The sequence below is a fragment of the Dysidea avara genome, chromosome 12 (assembly GCF_963678975.1).
Source record: "Dysidea avara chromosome 12, odDysAvar1.4, whole genome shotgun sequence".
In the NCBI taxonomy this organism is placed as follows: domain Eukaryota; kingdom Metazoa; phylum Porifera; class Demospongiae; order Dictyoceratida; family Dysideidae; genus Dysidea; species Dysidea avara.
The window spans coordinates 17,382,464-17,404,333 of record NC_089283.1 but is presented as its reverse complement, the minus strand read 5'-3'; the positions used below and the strand labels follow the sequence as shown (position 1 = coordinate 17,404,333).

General features: G+C 38.1%; 1 protein-coding gene across 6 annotated transcripts; it reads right to left on the bottom strand.

The window, feature by feature from the left end:
- Positions 1-841: 841 nt before the first annotated feature.
- On the bottom strand, positions 842-19,565 carry LOC136240715 (cation-independent mannose-6-phosphate receptor-like). Of its 6 annotated transcripts, none has more exons than XM_066031752.1 (2): positions 19,443-19,565; positions 842-2,274 (listed from the first exon to the last, which is right to left on the bottom strand). In XM_066031752.1, the coding sequence occupies exon 2, from the start codon at positions 2,165-2,167 to the stop codon at positions 1,001-1,003; it is 1,167 nt and encodes a 388-aa protein (XP_065887824.1). In that variant the 5' UTR covers positions 2,168-2,274; positions 19,443-19,565; the 3' UTR covers positions 842-1,000. The 6 variants fall into 6 exon arrangements, with proteins under 6 accessions (XP_065887824.1, XP_065887823.1, XP_065887822.1 ...); XM_066031751.1 differs by having other exon boundaries at positions 842-2,395; positions 19,443-19,556; XM_066031750.1 differs by lacking the exon at positions 19,443-19,565 and adding an exon at positions 4,815-4,944 and having other exon boundaries at positions 842-2,395.
- Between the last annotated feature and the right edge of the window lie 2,305 nt (positions 19,566-21,870).

Genomic DNA, 21,870 nt, shown 5'->3' with positions numbered 1-21,870 from the left:
AAAATTCTTAACACGTACAACATGCATTTTGGCAATATGTATACTAATACTCCTTAAATTGACAAGTGGCACACAAAACAAAAAAGTCAATTATACATATATACAATATTCATAAGAAGATGAGGAAATTCAAACAAATTCTGTATATCTTTGCACAGCAAAACAGAGATTAGGCTGCATAAATTTTATTCACGTAAAGGTATTCTGCAACCTTAGAAAGCAAAAAAGGCTAAGATACTTATTTTTGTACATAATTGACAACCCAGAAGCATTTAAGTTGTCTGGTCATGTACATATAATAAACCTCATCAATCAGCTGGCCCATATAGTTTGATAACTATTTGTGGACATGCATGTATGGGCGATCATTGGATATTTTAATGTTGCATTAAACTATGGTCATTATTTGCTTAAATTACATTTATTGGCTTAGCTGAATTTCAAGATTGTTTAATCTCATATAGGGTTATTTAAGTTGTGGATGTTTTGAGGTAGCTCTTTCAAGGAAGACTCAAGTCCCCTGTATGTGTAGTAAAGACAGAAACACGTCACACAGCAGCAGAGCTACATATCTGTGCCATCTCATTCGTCCGGTTTTATCTCTTACTTCGATTACTTACTAGCTCTACCTTATCTTATGCAGCCCACCTGGCAATGGATGTGTTATAAGTACTACTACTTCACTATACAAATTTCATGATGACTTATGATCATGACATGCTTTAGTCAACAAAATTAATGGGTGTTGTGTTAAGGGTGGTTTGCAAAATAAATAAGTAGCTATACAAAACTTTTATTGCCATGCAAGCTAGTGAAAAAATATTTGCAATTGTTACTTATATTTAAAGTGAAATACATATAGCATTTATAGCATTAACCAAGCAAATAGTTTTACTTAGTACAACACCTGCATAACCATAGCTTTACAATAGTGTAAATTTATATGGTTTGAAGCATATCAGTGGACACTCAACATGCTTTACCATATTAAAAAGTTTGTTTACAGTACGTGTGCACATGCATACTTGGAAATTAGCTTAAAGGGATACATAGTAACACCTTTAGGTATATCATCATCTGGCAAAAGTATTGTACTAGCAACATCAGGGTCACATATCATCCTTACATCCAAAGAACGATTTCCTTGACCTCCAGTATAATGAAATGTAAAAGACTTTGAGGTAGCATTGTAATGTATTTCTGGGCCAATATTTCCGATGTCATAGTACACACCATGGTAGGGATCATATTGACAGGCAGCTACTCCATTACATTTTCCTGAAGTGTTCTGTAGTTTTATTCCACTACAAGGATTGTAGTAGTAAAAGTAACCTTCATTGTCTTCTGCAGTCAGTGGTACATATGGGTTGTCTAGATCATGAAGGTTGATCACTGCACCATCACTAGTGCTCTTACAGGTACATGAGTCAGTTTGGTCACATGTTCCATTTGATGGTGGAGCACCACAACCATTAGGACAAGCACATACACTGTAGAGATTGTATGTGTTTCCTTCACCAACTGCTCTAAAGAATGGCTTATTTCTTTGGTTCTCATCACAAATCAAATTCACAGTTGATGTGGTCATGTTATTTGGTCCAGTATATTGTATGCTAAGCTGATTGTTGTTCTGTACAAATTTTGCAGAATTTGCCATGCCTAAACTCACAAGTGAATCTCCTTGTTCTTCACACAGTGAGCTACCCTTACAGTCAGGTTTTGTGATAGGTGAACAAGGATTGTATAGAAAGGTATTTGTTGGACTTGCTTCATCTCTTAGTGGATTTGTTGTATTACCAAGGGAGTGAAGGTTAATTGTACCAGTTCCATCTGACATTTCACAACTACACAAATCCTTAGCTTTACATTCAGGTTGTGAACGTGTACAATTTCCAGGACAAGCACATCGAGTGTGGAGCTTGAACCTGTACCCTCGTGTAACAAGTTCACCAACAAACTCAAATCTTCCCTTCAGTTCAGATTCATCACATATTAGCTCTACTGTAGATGTTCTTTGGTCACCATGCTCAGACTGATAAATCGCAAACACATTATTCTGATACTCGAAATCAACAGTGTGAAGATTTCCCAAGTCAAACAATGTACTTCTATCAGCTGTTACCTGACATATACCAGTATCTGGACATCCGTAGTTAGAAAAGTTCATACACGGATTGTAGTAATAGTCGTAACCATCTGCTGATATTAAAAAAGCTGGCTCATGCTTTCCACTAACCAGGTTGTGTAAATCAATCACTCCAGGTTGTTCCACTCCTGTTAAGTTACATGAACACACATCAATCTTGACACATCTAGGTTTATCATTAACGCTTGATGCTAGACCAGAATAGGTCACAATCACCAGCAATATGAGCAAAGCAATATTTCCCATTTACTGTGTGACAAAAAAATCATTTATTAATGATATGTAATCTCTTACATATTAGCAACTATAATCTAATAAATAATTTATGCAAGCAATAGTGACATCACCTGCATGCAGATGGAACAAGAAAACACTAGGGAAGGCCTATGCTTCTTTTGAAGCCTTTTAAACTACAACATACTTTGTAGTTCAACCTTTCCAGAGACAAAAAAATCTATATCTAGCACTCCAAATGTATACAACCCATCAATTTGAAAAAAATTTTTAATTGGTATACAAAAGCTTAAAGTGAATGATCTTTTTGAACAGCAATAAAAGTTTCAGATTTTGTGATACATATACCTAACTGCAACTGTGTATTGTGTACATGTATGAATGTGTGTGCGTGTGTGCGTGCAAGCAAGCAAGCAAGCACTTCATGTATATCCTTAGCCTTTAATACAGAATTCACAGTAAAACTATAAGAAGTGTTATATCCCTACTGTGCTCAAGATACCTTAATGGAAATGCACAGTAGGGATATAACACTTCTTATAGTTTTACTGTGAATTAATGTCGTGCACTACTCCAGCTTGTTTCAGTACTTTTTATCGATGTATTATGGTCCCTACTCTAGTTGAAAATTCCAAATTTTTCTGTGTACTTGTTTGTTTACTTTTTTTCTAAATAATAATAATTATGGTGAACCCATGCATACCACATCTGAAATGGTGCCGCACGCCCCAATTATCATCTGAAAAGTGAAGTATCTATTATGCTTCATTGTCAGCTATGTTCAACCGTTACACAGCATTATGAATCAAGAACTGTTCAAAAAAGCACCTCTGCAACCCGTGCATACCGAAAGAAATGGTGCCGCATCCCAGTTATATCAATTATCGTCTGAAAAGTGGAGTATACATTATGCTTCATTTTTGGCTATGTTCAACCCGTTACACAGCAGTATGAATCAAGAACTGCTTGAAAAGTATGTCTGCAATCAAAATAGTCACTATGATAAATACCAACAATTTCCATTACGAAGGGAAGCCATCACGTGCTATCGCCAAATCGACACTTTTCGCTGTCAGCAAAGACGAATGGGACACAAAGGAGGACACTGGTAAGTCCATGAAGAATGCATTGTATGTACTGCAGTATGCCAAAAGGCACCTCTCGGGACGAAGCAATGTCGAACAGTGAAAAAGTCAAGCCCGTAGCCTTAGCCATTATCGGGTTACGCTTGTCTGAAGGTAGTCAGTTACTTACTTACTCAGTTAGTAGAAAATTCCATTAAATTATTTATTTTTAAAATTCTGTAGCAACTTGTTGAAAGCGTTTCGGGTCGATCTGAAAGCTTGTTTAGGCTTAGTTTCACCTAACCAATACTGCCTGATCGTCGTTAGGGGAAATTGAGGCTGTTTTTTTTTTGGGTGATGTTATTTCGTGGGCCACGCCCACTCCTTTGTGATCCCTACTATACACTACTATCGTAGTGTATGATACTATGCAAACTATATGTTGTCAGTTTTTACTAAATTAATAGTGAAGGTACACTGATTTCATAGCCTTTTTCTCTCTCTAACAATTCATTAGAGCATGGTTCACAATCACATTAATGTTTGTAGATTCCCTTTCACAGCTACCTAGCTTAGCCAAAAGGTCTATAGGGAGGATACTCCTGCATGTACTGTAGCTAGCATAAATACAGCTAGCTTTTCTGTGCTTTGTATTGTACACACACAGAAGCACTTATTAGCTCTAACATGGAAAGTGAAAAGAGGTTGGGGAAGGCAGTTACACCAAATTCTCCATTTTGGATCTGACATTGTTATCACTGATAACAATGTCAGATCCAAAAAAAGCAGTAGTAGCTAAGTGGCATGCAGTATTTAAGCAATTGCAAATTGGCACAATTATTTGCTTGAATTTGCTATATCATTTTGTTTGAATGTTGCTATGTATATTATGGTTGTCATTGCACTTTATTGCTTGTTTCTCCTAAGTAAAAACAGCTTTCTTCTCAAGTAGGTGAAAAGTAAGTCAATCTGTAGTCAACCAAAGTAGCAGCAAGTTGACAACAGCAGAAGTAAGTAGCGGTAGAAAGCAACCAGCTGCTGCAGTTAAAGAAAGTAGCAGCAGTAGCAGCAAACAAGCAATAGCAACAAGCAACCTGCAGCAAACGAGCAACCATTAGCAGCAAGCAAACAAACAAGAACAAGTGCAGTAGAGGAAGCAGTAGCGAGAGCGAAGCGCACGCTATTAAACACTTGTTAATAAAATTACGAAGCACACGCCGCTATTAAAATTAAAACTTGTTGCTCGACGATTAAAACACATTCTCACTCAAACTTGGCACGAAGCCTCAGTGAGCCTGCACCACCTGCACACTACACCTGCATGTAATTAAGGTAGCTAAGTTACACGCGCACACACACTAGCCACTCACCATATGGCTGCCAGTATAACTAGTTTGTAGCTATTTTGTCATTAGATTGAATATCTCCTCCTCCTCCAGTCCGTTGCCAGAAGATCTCACACAGCACACTGGGTGAAATGATATTACCACAAAAGTATGCTGCACGGAATTGTTGTGGCACATTCTTGGGCACATTAAGGCAAGAGTACATAAATATATATATCAGTATGTACTCTTGATTAAGGTCATGTGACAGTGGCCTGCATAAACAACGCTTTTATTTGCATAAACAATTAATGTAAACATGTACTGGTAGTGGTTTGTGTCACAAATTGTGTGTGCGTGTGAACTGCCCAATGTCCATGTCTTGCATAGTGGGTGAAGATCTAGGTGGGACTTCAGGTGATAACAGGTGATAAGCTTCTAGGCTAGTTTCTTGAGGGAACATGTATAGCTAAATAGTTCTAGATCTCATTGTCCAATTTCAAGCAATTATATACTCCCTGGGATAATAAGGTTTATTACATCATTGTAGAACTCATATTTATTTCACCATCATAAAATTAATGTTATACAGTTTCAGTGCTCTATAAGTAACAAACAAATAGAGACAATTTAAATGCAAGAGTTGAGCATAATAATTATCTGAAATTACAAAAATAAAATGACAATAGCTGCAGGAAATCCAAAGATTGTATGCAAAGCAGCTACTACAATATACTTGTTTAAAAATCACTCCAAAAGTTCACTACATGCATACTTAGAAATAAGCTTAAAAGGATAGTCAGTTACATCAAAGGGTATATCGCCATCTGCAGCAAGTACTGGCACTTTAGCATCATGATCACACTCCATTCTTACATGAAAGGAACGACTGCCATCTCCTCCAGTGTAACAAAATGTGAACGATTTTGAGGTAGCATTGTAGTCAATTTTGGGACCATTCTTTCCAATACTGAAGTACTTATCATTAAGTGGATTATACTGGCATGCAGCTACTCCACTATATTTTCCAATGAGATTCTGTAGTTCTATTCCACTGCAAGGATTGTAGTAGTAGGTATAGCCTTCATTGTCTTTAGCAGTCAGTGGTGCATATGGGTTGTCTAGATCATGAAGGTTGATCACTGCACCATCACTAGTACTCTTACAGGTACATGAGTCAGTTTGGTCACATGTTCCATTTGATGGTTGAGTACTGCAACCATTTGGACAGGCACACACACTGTAGAGATTGAATACGTTTGCATCATTAACTGCTCTAAAGAATGGTTTATCTGTTTGGTTCTCATTACACAGCAAATTGACAGTTGACACAGTGTCATTTATGCCAACATATTGTATACCAAGTTGATTGTGATTGTACACAAAGCTGGCAGAATCTGCCAAGCCTAAAGGCACAGGAGAATCTCCTTGTTCTTCACACAATGAGTTACCCTTACAGTCTGGTTTCATGATGGGTGAACAAGGATTGTATAGAAATGTGTTTGTTGGACTTGCTTCATCTCTAAGTGGATTTGTTGGATTATCAATGGAATGAAGGTTAATTGTACCAGTTCCATCTGACATTTCACAGCTACACAAATCCTTAGCTTTGCAGACAGTTCCTGAAGATGTACATTTTCCAGGACAAGCACATCGAGTGTAGAGCTTAAAGTGATACTCTAGTACAACTAACTCTCCAATAAATACAAATCTTCCCTTCATTTCAGATTCGTCACATACCAGCTCTACTGTAGATGTTCTTGTGATGTCACTATTTTCAGACTGATAAACTGCAAAAACAGAATTATTTTGATACTGGAATTTAACAGAGTCAAGATTCCCCAAGTCAAACAGTGTACTCCCATCATTTGTGACTTGGCATATACCAGTTTCTGGACACCCATAGTCAGAAAAATTCATACATGGATTGTAATAGTAATGATAATATTCTCCTTGTGCTACAAAAGCAGGCTCATGGTTACCACTAACCAGGCTATGTAAATCAATGTCTCCAGGTTGTTCCACTCCTGTTAATCGACATGAACACTCATCAATTTTGACACATGTTGGCTCATCCTTAATGTGTAGCACAACACCAGAACAGGACATAGTCACCAGCAATATGAGCAAAGTAGCAATTCCCATTGTTTAATAATCAGACTATACTTGGTGTGTAATAAAGAATCTAGCATACAATAATATACACATGCATGTAGCTACGTATATGAAACTTTTCTCATAACATTCTAATAAATTACACACATCAACAATAATAAATTTCCAGCTACTGCACTGTTAAAATGAAGCATAACCACAACTCTTAGAGAGTTCCCATAATAGGGAGGATTTAACACTCCTGGAGAGTAACCACTATTCTAAAGGAGTCACACGTGCTCTGAAGGTAGTGTCACTTACTCTTCAGAGTAATGGTTATTCTCTTCAGAGTGTTGGATACTCTCCAGGGGTGTTAAATCCTCCCTACACTGGGAACCCTTTAGAGTGGTTGTTACTCTTCATTTTTAACTACTAAGTACAGATAAAAGACGTGGTTGGAAGGCTAGGCTTTAAATTATGTAACTCAAAAGCACCTGTACAAAAACTGTAAGCAAACATCCTGCCTAGAAATATGAGAGCTTTGCATATCTTGAACAAATCTGTGTATGCATGCAGGTTTTTCTTGATATTAAATGTGGTGACCAAGAAATTGAAAAGCAATAGCAATAGTGAAGTCAAATTAATGACATCTTTGGCTTAGATTTGCCATCATAAAATTAATAGACCTGGACATTGCAGTGGCGGATACAGGGGGGATGTAACAGTTTCAGCTGAAACCCCTCTCTAAAAATAGTGCGCATGCCCCAAAGTTATTCACAATTTGGGTGGGTGATAATATCACCTAGAGTTCTACTTAGTGTATTATATTGGGACTTTCTACTGGCCAAAATACTTCATATATTTGCCTTTGAAATTACTGAAAATGTCATTACAGCGTTTAAGCATGTTAAGCGCCTCTAATATAATTATTGTTGTAATGAGTACAAATGCTGTTTTGCTTCAAAACCTTTTGCAAAGGCTTGGAATGGTAAGATTCAACTGTGAAACAATGTTGTGGAGTGATTTTTACTGATTCCTTGCTAGCTATAGTTTAAACTATAGATCTATATACATGTATGTAGTATAGCTTAGTAAGCCACTGAGCTTAGTAAGCTATCAGGGTAAAGTTAACAGCCCCAGTTGGACTATATACACTTCTCAGTCTGGGGTCATAGTTATTGAAAACTTCCTGAACCTGAAACCCCCTCTGAAAATTTCTAGCCACTGTATAGATAGATTGTTATTATAATTATAGTGAGACAGAATATAACCTACACTGGACAAGCACTTTGTTTTCTATAGTAATTCATGATTCTGGCAAACCATGCCAGATCCAGACATCCTAAAATTGGCTTGAAAGAGCTACATGTCTGTCAACATGCACACACATGGGGGCTAAAATTCCAAGTTAAAAACTTGATACTGTTGATGAATCATCTTCCAGCATCCAGCTATAGGTACACATGATTTATACAATTTTGGTACATATACACCATATTAAACAAAAAGTGTGGTTGCAAGGCAGCTGTGCGAGGGTACCACAGTGTGACTGGCAAGTTTTTTTCAAAATACTCTTATGATTTGTAATATCTAATAGAGGTATTGAGTACGTATGGCAATATGGGAGGTTAGGAGACTGGACTCACATGATATGTGCATATACACTTAATATGAATTGTTTTCTTACAATGCACTTCATGGATTTAATTTGTCACCTTCTGTAAGCTTTAATCTTATGAAGTATTTTGTTTGTGACTTCTTGAAGGAGGTATGTAACATACCGCTGTAAATGCTGTATGACTTTCCCATATGCTGTTATGACTGGTGTTTAAAATCAAAAGCTTCCATTGTTGTCCCTAACAGAAATCCTTTGACTTGAATGGTGGGTGACTGGGTGGTATAGTTAAAATACTCTGTGTCAGCAGCATACTTACAATAGGGTAATAAGAAGAGAAGGAGAAATTGTTGCATGTGGAGAGTCACTTTCATACATTAATTTACCTACATAAGTCAGCATAAGCTGAGATCATGTCTAGTTCAGCAAACATTTGTAATGTTCAGTATATAGTCTAACAACGTATTAAGTGTTGTGGTGATATGTGAAGTGGCCCTTGTGTGCCAGCCAGCCAAGATCAATGATAGGCTGTCGGGGCATATTCTCATTCTAGTCTTGCATGGCCACACCCTTTCTGTGCAGCCGCTAAATTGATTGGAAATTATAAGCGCTGCACTACAAGGCGGTTATAATTTCCAATCGATAAGCAGCTGCAAGGAATTGAAAGGGTCTGGCCACGTGAGACTAGCCTCACTCCAAATTGCATGATTGTGCCAATATTTAAATTACCTTCTGTGGGAAGAGTAGAATTAAGCAGCATGCAGAACATAATACTGAAAAGAGCACCTTCTATTTAAATTTGTTATCAACTTTACTAGTTAGGTACTGGAAGGTAGTAGTGTGCAATATATCAAATAATTGTTGATATCGCGATAATGCTATTGTATTGAATTTTAATATTGCAGATGCTGACTTCGATATTCATCGATTATTCAATAATTATAAATGTATCGAGATTTTTTTTAAGTTACAACATTCAGTTTGGTCTGTGATTGTGCCATCACACTAGAAAATGAATGTCACTTCTGTGCAATTTAGCCGTGTTAAAAGCTTGTTTCCTGGGCTTGTTAGTAGTGCTATGTAATGGTTTTAGTGAATCTAGTCTGTTGTATTTAAAGCATATTTATAAACATTAATATCGACTGCCCAAGCAATTAATTCTTCCACACAATTATTCTAATTGATTATCAAAATAGAATCTAAATCGCGATATTTCTTATCTATACCAGTTCCTCCTTTTAGATGCGAGGGATCTATCTGTGACGTTAATGTATCTGAATCAATTGTGCTACAGAAATTGTGTGCATTGAAGGATATAACAAAGCTCCTGGCCCAGATAGTATTCATTCTTACATCCTTAAGGCTTGTGCTCACACACTCTGTACTCCTTTAACAATGCTATTCCAACAGTCCTTGACTAGTGGGGTTCTCCCAAGTGATTGGAAAAAAAGCTCATGTAATTCTAGCTTTTATGAAAGGTTCTAGGTTCAAAGCAAATAACTACAGGCCAATTAACGTATAACTAGCTTCTATAGAGGTTAAAATTTTGGAATCTATCATTCATACAAAGCTGCTTAACTTTTTTTTAACGAAAATGACATCCTTAACCAAGGTTTAACAAGTCCTGTTTAACTAACTTGTCGGAAACCTTCGAGGATGGACTAGTGCAGTATACCAGGGATATGCTATTGTGACGTGGTATATTTAGGGCATTTGACTCTGTCCCACATCTTAGATTGATTTCTAAGCTCGAGGCATATGGTATTCAAGATAATTTATTTTTAATTTTCTTCCTGACCATCTACAAGAGTGGTGGATAATGGATGGCTGTCTGATTGGGTTAGTGCCCAGAGTGGAGTACCTCAACGTTCAGTCCTAGGACCATTGTTACTTATATTGTATGCAAGAAATATTCCACAACCTTATTGAGAGTAATGCTAAGATGTTTGCGGACGATGGCAAACATCTTATTACTAATATTATTACTTTTGTGGTGACAAAGTAATATAACGAACTACGCTATAAAAACAGGTAATATAACTTAAGTTATTTTACTTACAAATGTAACGCGTTACCTAAGTAATATAGTTACTGTAACGAATCTAATATTATATAATATTATTACTACAAGTAACGAAGTTACTAATCTCGTTAGTAATCCACTGAGTAACGCCTAGCCACAACGAAGTAACGAAGCCTACTGAATGAGGCTTATTCACCAGCTTCTTACTTATAACCAAGATTTGCACATTGTCCAACAACGCAAACATGTCACGTGATAAGGTGGTGATTTCACACGTGACAGCTTAAGGCTGTGGACACAAAGTAATATAATATGTAATATTATTATAGTTACTTTATTTTATTGGTAATATGTAACTGTAACTAAATAGTTCTGTTGCAAGTAATATGTAATATGTAACTAGTTACTTTTACAAAGTAACTTGCCCAACACTGTTGGTAACACACTCCCTCGTACACTATGAGAGATTGCACTTTGAATGTATCTACTGACTTGGAAAGAGTGAATGAAGAGAAGGACCTTGGTGTGTGGTGTACAAGTGACTTGAAACCATCTTTACATTGTCAAAAGCTGCAGTCAGGTTCCCAGCCTTATTAGAAGATACTTTAAGATTAATTCTGTTGATATGTTTATCTAATCCAAAACAGCCAAGCTGTAAAAAAAGTGTGCGGCCCTCAGAAAGGTTATGGTGAAAAAAGATGTGAAATCCAAGGTGGCGGCCAAGAAATGGCTGTGATGGTAGGTTAATGGTAAAAATTTTAATAACGACAATTCAGGTGAATTTTTGTGCCGCTTCACAAAATTTACCTAAATTGTCATTATTAAATTTTTTACCATTAACCTACCATCACAGCCATTTCTTGGCCGCCACCTTGGATTTCACATCTTTTTTCACCATAGCCTTTCTGAAGGCCGCACACTTTTTTTACAGCTTGGCTGTTTTGGATTAGATTTCATTTCTTTTTGTATTTGTATACCCCAAAGCCGGCCTATGGCCAGCTTTGGGACTTTTTTAACCTATGTTTTTTTCTTTACTACAGGAGGAAGAAAAGATGAAGTAGATGTACTTTAAATATTTTATCAGTAAATGTACAAATTATATGTACTGTATAATACATATGTGACCGGATTTGCGAAAAGGGGTCTTCCACACACATCCAATTTGCCAACTTTGACAATTGATAACTTCAGATTGGAAAAAGCTATTGCCTTGAATTTTGGACAGTGGTGAGCACCACTATAGCTGAATACGTGGTGAAATTTTCAGGTTAATATGTTACTTGAACACTGAGTAATGGTCTCCAATGGTTACGGAATTGGATGTGTGTGGAAGACCCCTTTTCGCAAATCCGGTCACATAATATTATATTGATTACAGAAATCTCCATGGTGGTTTCTTTGTAACTGAACACTCTACAAGGTGACTTCTTCTAATTGCTCTCTCTACAGGGTGAATTGTTTGTAGCTGAACGATCTACAAGGTAACTTCTAGCTGATCTCTCTACAGGGTGATGTGTTTGTAGCTGAATTCTGTATAGGTGATTTGTTTGCAGCTGAGCTCTTTACAGAATGGTTTCTTTGTAGCTGAACTCTCTAAAAGGTAACTTCTTCTAACTGATCTTTCTACAGGGCAATTTGTTTCTGGCAGAATTTTCTACAGGGTGATTTCTTTGCAGCTGAACTCTCTACATGGTAGTTTCTTTGTAGCTGAACTCTCTACAAGGTAATTTCTTCTAGCTGATCTCTCTACAGGGAGATTTGTTTGTAGCTGAACTATCTACAAGGTAACTTCTTATAGCTGATCTCTCTACAGGGAGATTTGTTCGTAGTTGAATTCTGTACAGGTGATTTGTTTGCAGCTGAGCTCTTTACAAAATGGTTTCTTTGTAGCTGAACTTTCTCCAAGGTAACTTCTTCTAACTGATCTTTCTACAGGGTGATTTGTTTGTAGCTGAACTATCTACAAGGTAATTTCTTCTAGCTGATCTCTCTACAGGGTGATTTGTTTGTAGCTGAATTCTGTACAAGTGATTTGTTTGCAGCTGAGCTCTTTACAGAATGGTTTCTTTGTAGCTGAACTCTCTACAGGGTGATTTGTTTGTAGCTGAAATCCCTACAAGGTAACTTCTTCTAGCTGATCTTTCTACAGGGCGATTTGTTTGTAGCTGAGTTCTCTACAGGGTGTTTGTTTGCAGCTGAATTCTCTACATGGTGGTTTCTTTATAGCTGAACTCTCTACAAGGTGACTTCTTCTAGCTGATCTCTCTACAGGGTGATTTGTTTGTAGCTGAACTCTCTACAGGTGATTTGTTTGTAGCTGAACTCTCTACAAGGCGATACTTCTAGGTGATCTCTCTACAGGATTCCTTGTTTCTAACTGAACTCTCAACAGGGTGATCTGTTCATAGCTGAACTTTCTACTGGGTGATTTGTTTGCAGCTGAACTCTCTAAATGGTGGTTTCTTTGTAGCTGAACTCTCTACAACGTGAATTCTTCTAGCTGAACTCTCTACAAGGTGACTTGTTTCTAGCTGATCTCTCTACAGGGTGACTTGTTTCTAGCTGAACTCTCTACAGGTGATTTGTTTGTAGCTGAACTCTCTACATGGTGGTTTCGTTGTAGCTGAACTCTCTACAAGGTAACTTCTTCTAGCTGATCTTTTTACACTGCATATTTGTTTGTAGCTGAGTTCTCTACAGGGTGATTTGTTTGCAGCTGAACTCTCTACATGGGAGTTTCATTGTAGCTGAACTCTCTACAATGTGACTTCTTCTAGCTGAACTCTCTACAGGGTGACTTGTTTCTAGCTGAACTCTCTATAGGTGATTTGTTTGCAGCTGAACCCTCTACATGGTGGTTTCTTTGTAGCTGAACTCTCTACAAGGTAACTTCTTCTAGCCGATCTTTCTACAAGGTGATTGAGTTTTTTGCAGCTGAACTCTTTACATGGTGGTTGCTTTGTAGCTGAACTCTCTAAAAGGTGACTTCTTCTAGCTGAACTCTCTGCAGGATGATTTGTTTGCAGCTGAACTCTCTACGTGGTAGTTTCTTTGTAGCTGAACTCTCTACAATGTGACTTCTTCTAGCTGAACTCTCTACAGGGTGACTTGTTTTTAGCTGATCTCTCTACAGGGTGACTTGTTTCTAGCTGAACTCTCTACAGGTGATTTGTTTGCAGCTGAACTCTCTACATGGTGGTTTCTTTGTAGCTGAACTCTCTACAAGGTAACTTCTTCTAGCTGATCTTTCTACAGAGTGATTTGTTTAATTTGTAGCTGAATTCTCTACAGGGTGAATTATTTGCAGCTTAACTCTCTACAAGGTGACTTCTTCTAGCTGAACTCTCAACAGAGTGATCGATTATTTTTGCAGCTGAACTCTCTACATGGTGGTTTCTTTGTAACTGAACTCTCTACAGGGTGATTTGTTTGTAGCTGAACTCTCTACAGGGTGATTTGTTTGTAGCTGAACTCTCTACAGGGTGATCTGTTCATAGCTGAACTCCCTATAAGGTAACTTCTTCTAGCTAATCTTTCTACAGGGCGATTTGTTTGTAGCTGAGTTCTCTACAGGGTTATTTGTTTGCAGCTGAACTCTACATGGTAGTTTCTTTGTAGCTCTACAATGTGACTTCTTCTAGCTGAACTCTCTACAAGGTGACTTGTTTCTAGCTGATCTCTCTACAGGGTGACTTGTTTCTAGCTGAACTCTCAACAGGTGATTTGTTTGCAGCTGAACTCTCTACATGGTTTATTTCTTTGTAACTGAACTCCCTGCAAGGTGACTTCTTCTAGCTGATCTCTCTACAGGGAGATTTGTTTGTAGCTTAACTCTCTACAGGTGATTTGTTTGCAGCTGAACTCTCTACATGATGGTTTCTTTGTAGCTGAACTCTCTACAAGGTGACTTTGTCCAGCTGATCTCTCTACGGGGTGATTTGTTTGCAACTAAACTCTCTACATGGTGGTTTCTTTGTAGCTGAACTCCCTACATGATGGTTTCTTTGTAGCTGAACTCTCTACAAGGTTTATTTCTTTGTAACTGAACTCCCTGCAAGGTGACTTCTTCTAGCTGATCTCTCTACAGGGAGATTTGTTTGTAGCTTAACTCTCTACAGGTGATTTGTTTGCAGCTGAACTCTCTACATGATGGTTCCTTTGTAGCTGAACTCTCTACAAGGTAATTTCTTCTAGATGATCTCTCTACAGGCCGATTTATTTGTAGCTGAACTCTCTACATGATGGTTTCTTTGTAGCTGAACTCTCTACAAGGTGATTTCTTCTATAGCTGATCTTTCTACAGGGTGATTTGTTTGTAGTTGAACTCTCTACATGATAGTTTCTTTGTAGCTGAACTCTCTACAAGGTGATTTCTTCTATAGCTGATCTTTCTACAGGGTGATTTGTTTGTACCTGAACTATCTACATGATGGTTTCTTTGTAGCTGAACTCTCTACAAGGTAACTTCTTCTAGCTGATCTCTCTACAGGGAGATTTGTTTGTACCTGAACTCTCACATGATTGCTTCTTTGAAGCTGAACTCTCTACAAGGTGATTTCTTCTAGCTGATCTTTCTACAGGGTGATTTGTTTGTAGCAGAACTCTCTACAAGGAAACTTCTTCTAGCTGATCTCTCTACAGGGAGATTTGTTTGTAGCTGAACTCTCTATACATGATTTGTTTGCGGCTGAATTCTCTACATGATGGTTTCTTTGTAGCTAAACTCTCTACAAGGTAACTTCTTCTAGCTGATCTCTTTACAGGGTGAATTGTTTGTAGCTGAACGATCTACAAGGTAACTTCTTCTAACTGATCTCTCTACAGGGTGATTTGTCTGTAGCTGAACTCTCTACAAGGAAACCTCTTTTAACTGAGCTCTGTACAGGGTGAATTGTTTGTAGCTGAACTATCTACAAGGTAACTTCTTCTAGCTGATCTCTCTACAGGATGATTTGTTTGTAGCTGAACTATCTACAAGGTAACTTCTTCTAGCTGATCTCTCTACAGGGTGATTTGTTTGTAGCTGAATTCTGTATAGGTGATTTGTTTGCAGCTGAGCTCTTTACAGAATGGTTTCTTTGTAGCTGAACTCTCTACAAGGTAACTTCTTCTAGCTGATGTATCTACAGGGTCACTAGTTTGTAGCTGAATTCTCTACATGGTGGTTTCTTTGTAACTGAACTATCTATAAGGTGACATCTTCTAGCTGATCTTTCAACAGGGTGATTTGTTTGTAACTGAACTCTCTACAAGAAAACTTCTTCTAACTGATGTCTGAACAGGGTGAATTGTTTGTAGCTGAACTCTCTACAGGGTGATTTGTTTGTAGCTGATCTCTATACAGGTTACTTATTTCTAACTGATGTCTTGAATTCTGTTCAGGGTGACTGCTCTATTAGTATGACTGCTCTATTAGAGTATCTCGATCTCGCACTTGCTACACCAAGTTGGATTTCGTGTTATAACTCCGTGGCTTTAAGTCTGATTTTTCTACACCATTGAAGAGCCTTTCTAAGATGATAACTCCATCTGTACAGCGATTTTCAAAGCATTACCCCAAGTGGTTTATCTGGTAGGCGTGGCAAGCATAATAATAATAATAATAATAATAATAAATTAGCTAATCTCGATTGCGTAATTGCTACACACTGTTGATTTTTTCGCTGTATCTTCCTGGTTTTTAGCTCGATTTCTTTCAAACCACAAAAAAGGTTTGAGGTTCAATAGTTAACCTATTCACCCACCGATTTTCAGCTTCTTCCCATACGCGGTTTACCCTGTAGGCGTGACAACATATTGGTGTTATTTTTCGTGCATAATCGCTCATAACTCTTTGCCTGTTTATGGTATTCCAGCCAAAGTTGGTACAGAGATGCGCCTTTATACCCCCCTTCTGTGTGCCAAATTTCAAGGCAATCGGATAACGCGTTCGCGTTTTATAGCAGTTTTTGTAAGTGTGCGAAAAGAGGAGGAAAAATAAGAAGAAAAAAAAAACGAAGAAACTAAGCCAATTTTTGAAGTCGCATATCTCAGGAATGCCTGAAGCGATTTCGCTCAAATTTGGAATGTGGAGTACTGAAGTTGGAGGGAATGTACACAGCAAAATTTGTCTTGTTTCATCAAGGCAGCACAGAGCTACGGAGGTGCGAAAATTGCGTTTTCTTTCTTCCTGTCAATATACTCACGGGGTTGCGCGCCGGCTTCTTGGGCCGCACGACACACTACCGCGTGTCTTGATCAAATGGTACAGTCGCACTGTTTAAGTAGGGATTGCGGTAAAACTTTTGCATGCCGCCCAAAATTCTGCCTTCAAAAATCACCCTAGAGACATTTTATGCAACAAAAATCACCTATACGGAGTAGTACTAGTCCACATAATACATACTACAGCATTAGATATAACAAAACACTTACAGGTGGCCGGATATAGAATTTTAAAAAATCACCAAAATTTGAATTTTAGTCTCATTGACTGCCTCACTGCCTCACTAACCAGTCGCAAGACTAGAGGCCAAGCGAAGCAGCGAACGGCCACCACTTTATGCCACAATAACAAACTCACCAGTGGGATGTGCCTTTTGGGGTTCCAATGAGTGTAGGCCCTCTGCACCTTGTTAGTAGGGTCTGTTATGATAAAATTTTGCCAAAATTAGGACATGACAGATTAAAGCACCAAATTTGGTACGGTGATTCCTTAGGATGTATAAAATGATTTCAGAAGGGGTGCCACCATGAACTCACCCTGCACCCCTTTGTACGGACAGCTAATTTTGACAGTCCACGAAATTAAAACTCATTACATTTATTGTTTTGAATAATTTGTTTTCCTAACCACATTCCCACAGGCTAATAGTTCCTGTTTGTGAATGAGTAGTCCATGACATCCCATAAATAGTTTTATTAAAATATAATGGCTTTGTGTGAAAGATACATGGCCTAAACAAAACTATTGGTTTAGCAAAATTTAAAATTGCTAAAATTTAAACATGGCTATTTTTCACAATAATAGCTAGTTACTTATTTTCTGTCAAAAGAAACATCTTTGTTTCCACCACACCAGCTGAGTACTGTACACAGAACACCAGTTTCCTGGATACTTGACCCCCTGAGGTTGTAAACAGGTTCAACCTTTTAAGCGCATAACTATAGCCAGAATTTGCTATAGCTAGCTATACATTCGCACAGTTCTATTTGCTAATGAAATGCACATACATTGCTGTTCTGTTATTGAAATTCTTTAGAGATGATAAAATCAGATAGTCTAACTGATTTTGTAATGAATTTCAATAACATAAACAGCAGTGTATACAAATTTCATTAGCAAATGGAACTGTGCAAATATATAGCAAGCTATAGCAAATTCTGGCTGTAGTATGTGCGTAAAAGGTTGAACCTGTTTACAACCTCAGGAGGTCAAGTATCCAGGAAACTGGTGTTCTGTGTGCAGTACTCAGCCAGTGTAGTGGAAACATAGATGTTGCTTTTGACAGAAAAAAGTAACTAGCTATTATTGTGAAATACCTTCATGAATAGCCATGTTTAAATATTAGCGATTTTAATTTTTGCTAAACCAATAGTTTTGTTTAGGTCATGTATCTTTTACACAAAGACATTATATTTTAATAAAACTAGTTATGGGATGTCATGGACTACTCATTCACAAACAGGAACTATTAACCTGTGGGAATGTGGTTAGGAAAACAAATTGTTCAAAACAGTAAATGTGGTGAGTTTTATTTTCGCGGACTGTCAAAATTAGCTGTCTGTACAAAGGGGTGCAGGGTGAGTTCATGGTGGCACCCCTTCTGAAATCATTTTATACATCCTAAGGAATCACTGTACCAAATTTGGTGCTTTAATTCGCCGTGTTACGATTAAATCCATAAGGAACCAGACTAATCATGCTTTACTTCAGGACAATACTGGTTGCCGTAAAGAGCAATGGCACGATGCTTTATGTGATGTGATATATCATGCTTTACTTCAGGACAACACTGGTTGCCGTAAAGAGCAACGGTGTGCTGGCTCCCAGTTGGATCGCCCGGATGATGTTTTTCACCCTGACTTTGTGCATGGGAAGCCTGCGTACTTCGATGTTACTGTGTGTTGTCCATTACAGGAATCTTTGTTGGGTCGGTCTGCAGTTTCAGCAGGTGTGGCTGCTGCTAAGGGAGAAGAAGACAAGGATGCTCACCATGATGAGCTTGTGCAGGCTGCTGGAGGTGTCTTTGTCCCCCTGGTGGTTGAGTCCTTGGGTTTGTGGTCTGCTGCTAGTCGTCCTGTCTTGCAGGATATTGCTTTGAGGACAACCACCAGAGTGGCATTTCTCGTGGCCTAGCGTACCGCCATCTGCTAGAGCAACTTTCTGTTTGTCTGTGGTGCCACAATGCCCAGACATTTTTACATCTATTTAGCCTGTTGCCTGGCAGTCCTTTGTGGGAGTTGAACTCTGTTTCATGCTCCCACTCCCTGCAGTTTGGTCAGTAGTCTGCAGGGCTTTCTTTTTAAGGCCCCTATCCGGGGGTTTTGCTCTCTGTGTGTATCCTGGCGGTCCATGCAGTGTTTTTGTAGGTCCGCTGTGTAGGCTCTGTAGGTTTAGCTGGTTTTTTTTCTGCTTTTTGCTTTTTAATTAGGTTTAACTTCTAGCTAGAGATCGGGGAGGATGGGAGTGTCATTAGGCCGGAATAAAAAAAATTTTAAAAAACAACAAAAAAAAACGAATAGTTACACGTGGACCGGAGAGGCATTACACCCACAGTAGCAACATTCATAGAGCGATTTGTTATATGGGCACTAACAAAGGCCTGCGCTAGCCGGAAATATTCATTGCCTAGGCATCCCAATAGTAATAAAAAGCTGAGGGCGTGACCTGGCACCGCCCGGTGTGTGTCAAATTTCCACACGACAGTATGGCTACGTACGTAGCTATACATACACTCACCGATTTTGCCTTTATATTTATCCCCCTCTTCCCTTGAATCTTGTTCTATACACGTACCGGTACGTGCGAATGTTTTTTTTGGGCAGATTTTCAACTTAGAAAATTTCACGCATTATTTTTTCCGGATAATGTTGTGCATGTAACACCGGATACTAACTTCGTCAAGACTCAAGAGACTTTTTTTTCTTTTTTTTTTTTGCAGGGCCTCAATGTCCTTCAATGTCGTGGTCTCCGCCAGGTTGACAGTAGAAAAGAAGAGCAAAATGACTTTAGAAGGAAAGGTGGTTTTTCACAGGCTGCCCCAACTGATTGTCAATGGCGTCTCGCATTGAATACCTCGCAGCAAAAAGCTACCCGGCAGTATCTGATTCACAGCTATTGGTGAAACTGATTGGCATGTGAGTATGAAGCAGCTTGTGTTTGCTAAATAAATGGACTGAGGATTAATCTACTGTCTGTCTTATTGAATTTAAATAGTGATGGTTCTCTCAGCTGAGCCATCACAGTCAACAGGGATCATGAATTCGATCTAGATAACTGAACAAGGAATATATTATAATATGGTCCTGTAAAACCTTCTGTGACCAGGATCAAGATGTTTGATCTCATCCGAATATTTATGGGACCTTGATCACTTGACTTGCTAGTATAAAGCATATTGTTTTGTGCTCTTTTGAGGACTTCTTGATTGCTTAATTCAGTACAAGCTAACCTCCTGATCACTTGATTAAATTTTAATACTGGTTGCGGATGGTTCTACAGGAGTTATGGTGTAGTGACTATGCCATACTGAACAAGCATGCGGCTGTGCTTTCGATTGCGTGTTGTCTTGTTACTTGTCAGAAAGAAATATGATGGAATGAATTGTGTTATTGTCGTAAAAATTAACTTCAAGTTCTTACAGACTGATATCTATTTCAGTCATATAGCACTGTCGCAATAGGAAGTAACATTTCTCAGCATTTGCCACTCAGCCATACGGAGATGGCAGCTGATTTTATGTTTATTGCATTACAGGCATTACTTTATTGTTACTATATGTATGTAATGGTGTGGTCATCACTTTGTGTGATGATCTGTGATCACATGTGTATTGAGTGTGGTGTTCTTAATTTGTAGGTGGATTCACTTCAAGATCGTAAGCGACTGGCTTTCAAAAAACCAACATCTAAACAAGAGTGAGTCCATGATCACGTGCAGCTGAGATGACTGCGATGAATTTGAGACAGGGTATATTCAATAGTTACTTCGTTACCACAAAAGTAATAATTACTATGTAACGCATTGCTTATACGCATTACCCCCAACACTGAGAGGCCTAAACAACCAATCTTGATGGAAATGAGATTAACAGATAAGCTAGTAGCTATGTACAACTGCTATCATATAGCTACACAATTAAAAAAATAGTGTTGCACAAATACATAGCTAACATGTTGTATTTTCAAAAAAATTTAAAATTGACATCAGGCATATGGCCATATGTTATCCTATATACCATAGGTGGTGGAGACATTATTTGCAAGAAAAGTTTGAGATACTCTAATAGAACAGTCAGAATCTAGATACTCTAATAGAGCAGCCACAGTATTCAGAGAAGCAGTGTAGCAAGCTACATAGCTACATATGTGTAGTTATAAATAAGGAGATATAGTTGTTGGAGAGCAGCTATTGTCAGCAGGTAATTACTTTCTTTTTTTTTTTGGTCTTCACTTACAGCTGGCCTGACCCCCTCACTCTTTGGCCTGCTCCACCGCCCCTGCTATATACAATCTCCAGTATAATATATATTCAGTTACAACAGCTCCATAATATGTGACTGGATTTGCAAAAGGGTCTTCCACACACATCCAATTTACAAGCTTTGACAAATCATACAGTAATTTCAGATTGATAAAAGGTATTGACTTGAAATTTGGTCAGTAGTGTTGTTTAGTAGATAGAATTTTTTTGGCTGTGTATGTTAGTTATTTGAAACCTGTAAGTTATGGTCATCCAAGTTCATAGAATGGGATGTGTGTGGAAGACCTCAAGTCGCAAATTTGGTATATCTTGATGTATACATGATATGGTCATTCTGTCCTGTATTGCCATAACTGCATGCATGCCTTATTATCGTAAAGGCAATGCCTGTGTATCCTGCATGAGTGTGTGCATTTTGTGAATTTACAAACAATCAGATATATTATCATGCCAGTAATTATGTTCTTAAAGGTATGTGGTGATTCAGAATTTACTACTTGACAGGGTAAATTGTTCCAATTATTGAAGATCACTCTCACTGAAAAACAATTTCTTCGGCTGAGTATACTTGAAAACGGTTTGCATAATTTAAAGTTGTGGCCCCTTGTGCTGTTATATGTCGCCGGATGGAGAAGAGTGAATGTGTCCATGTCAAACTGATTGTGTAAAAGTTGGTAGGTAAAAA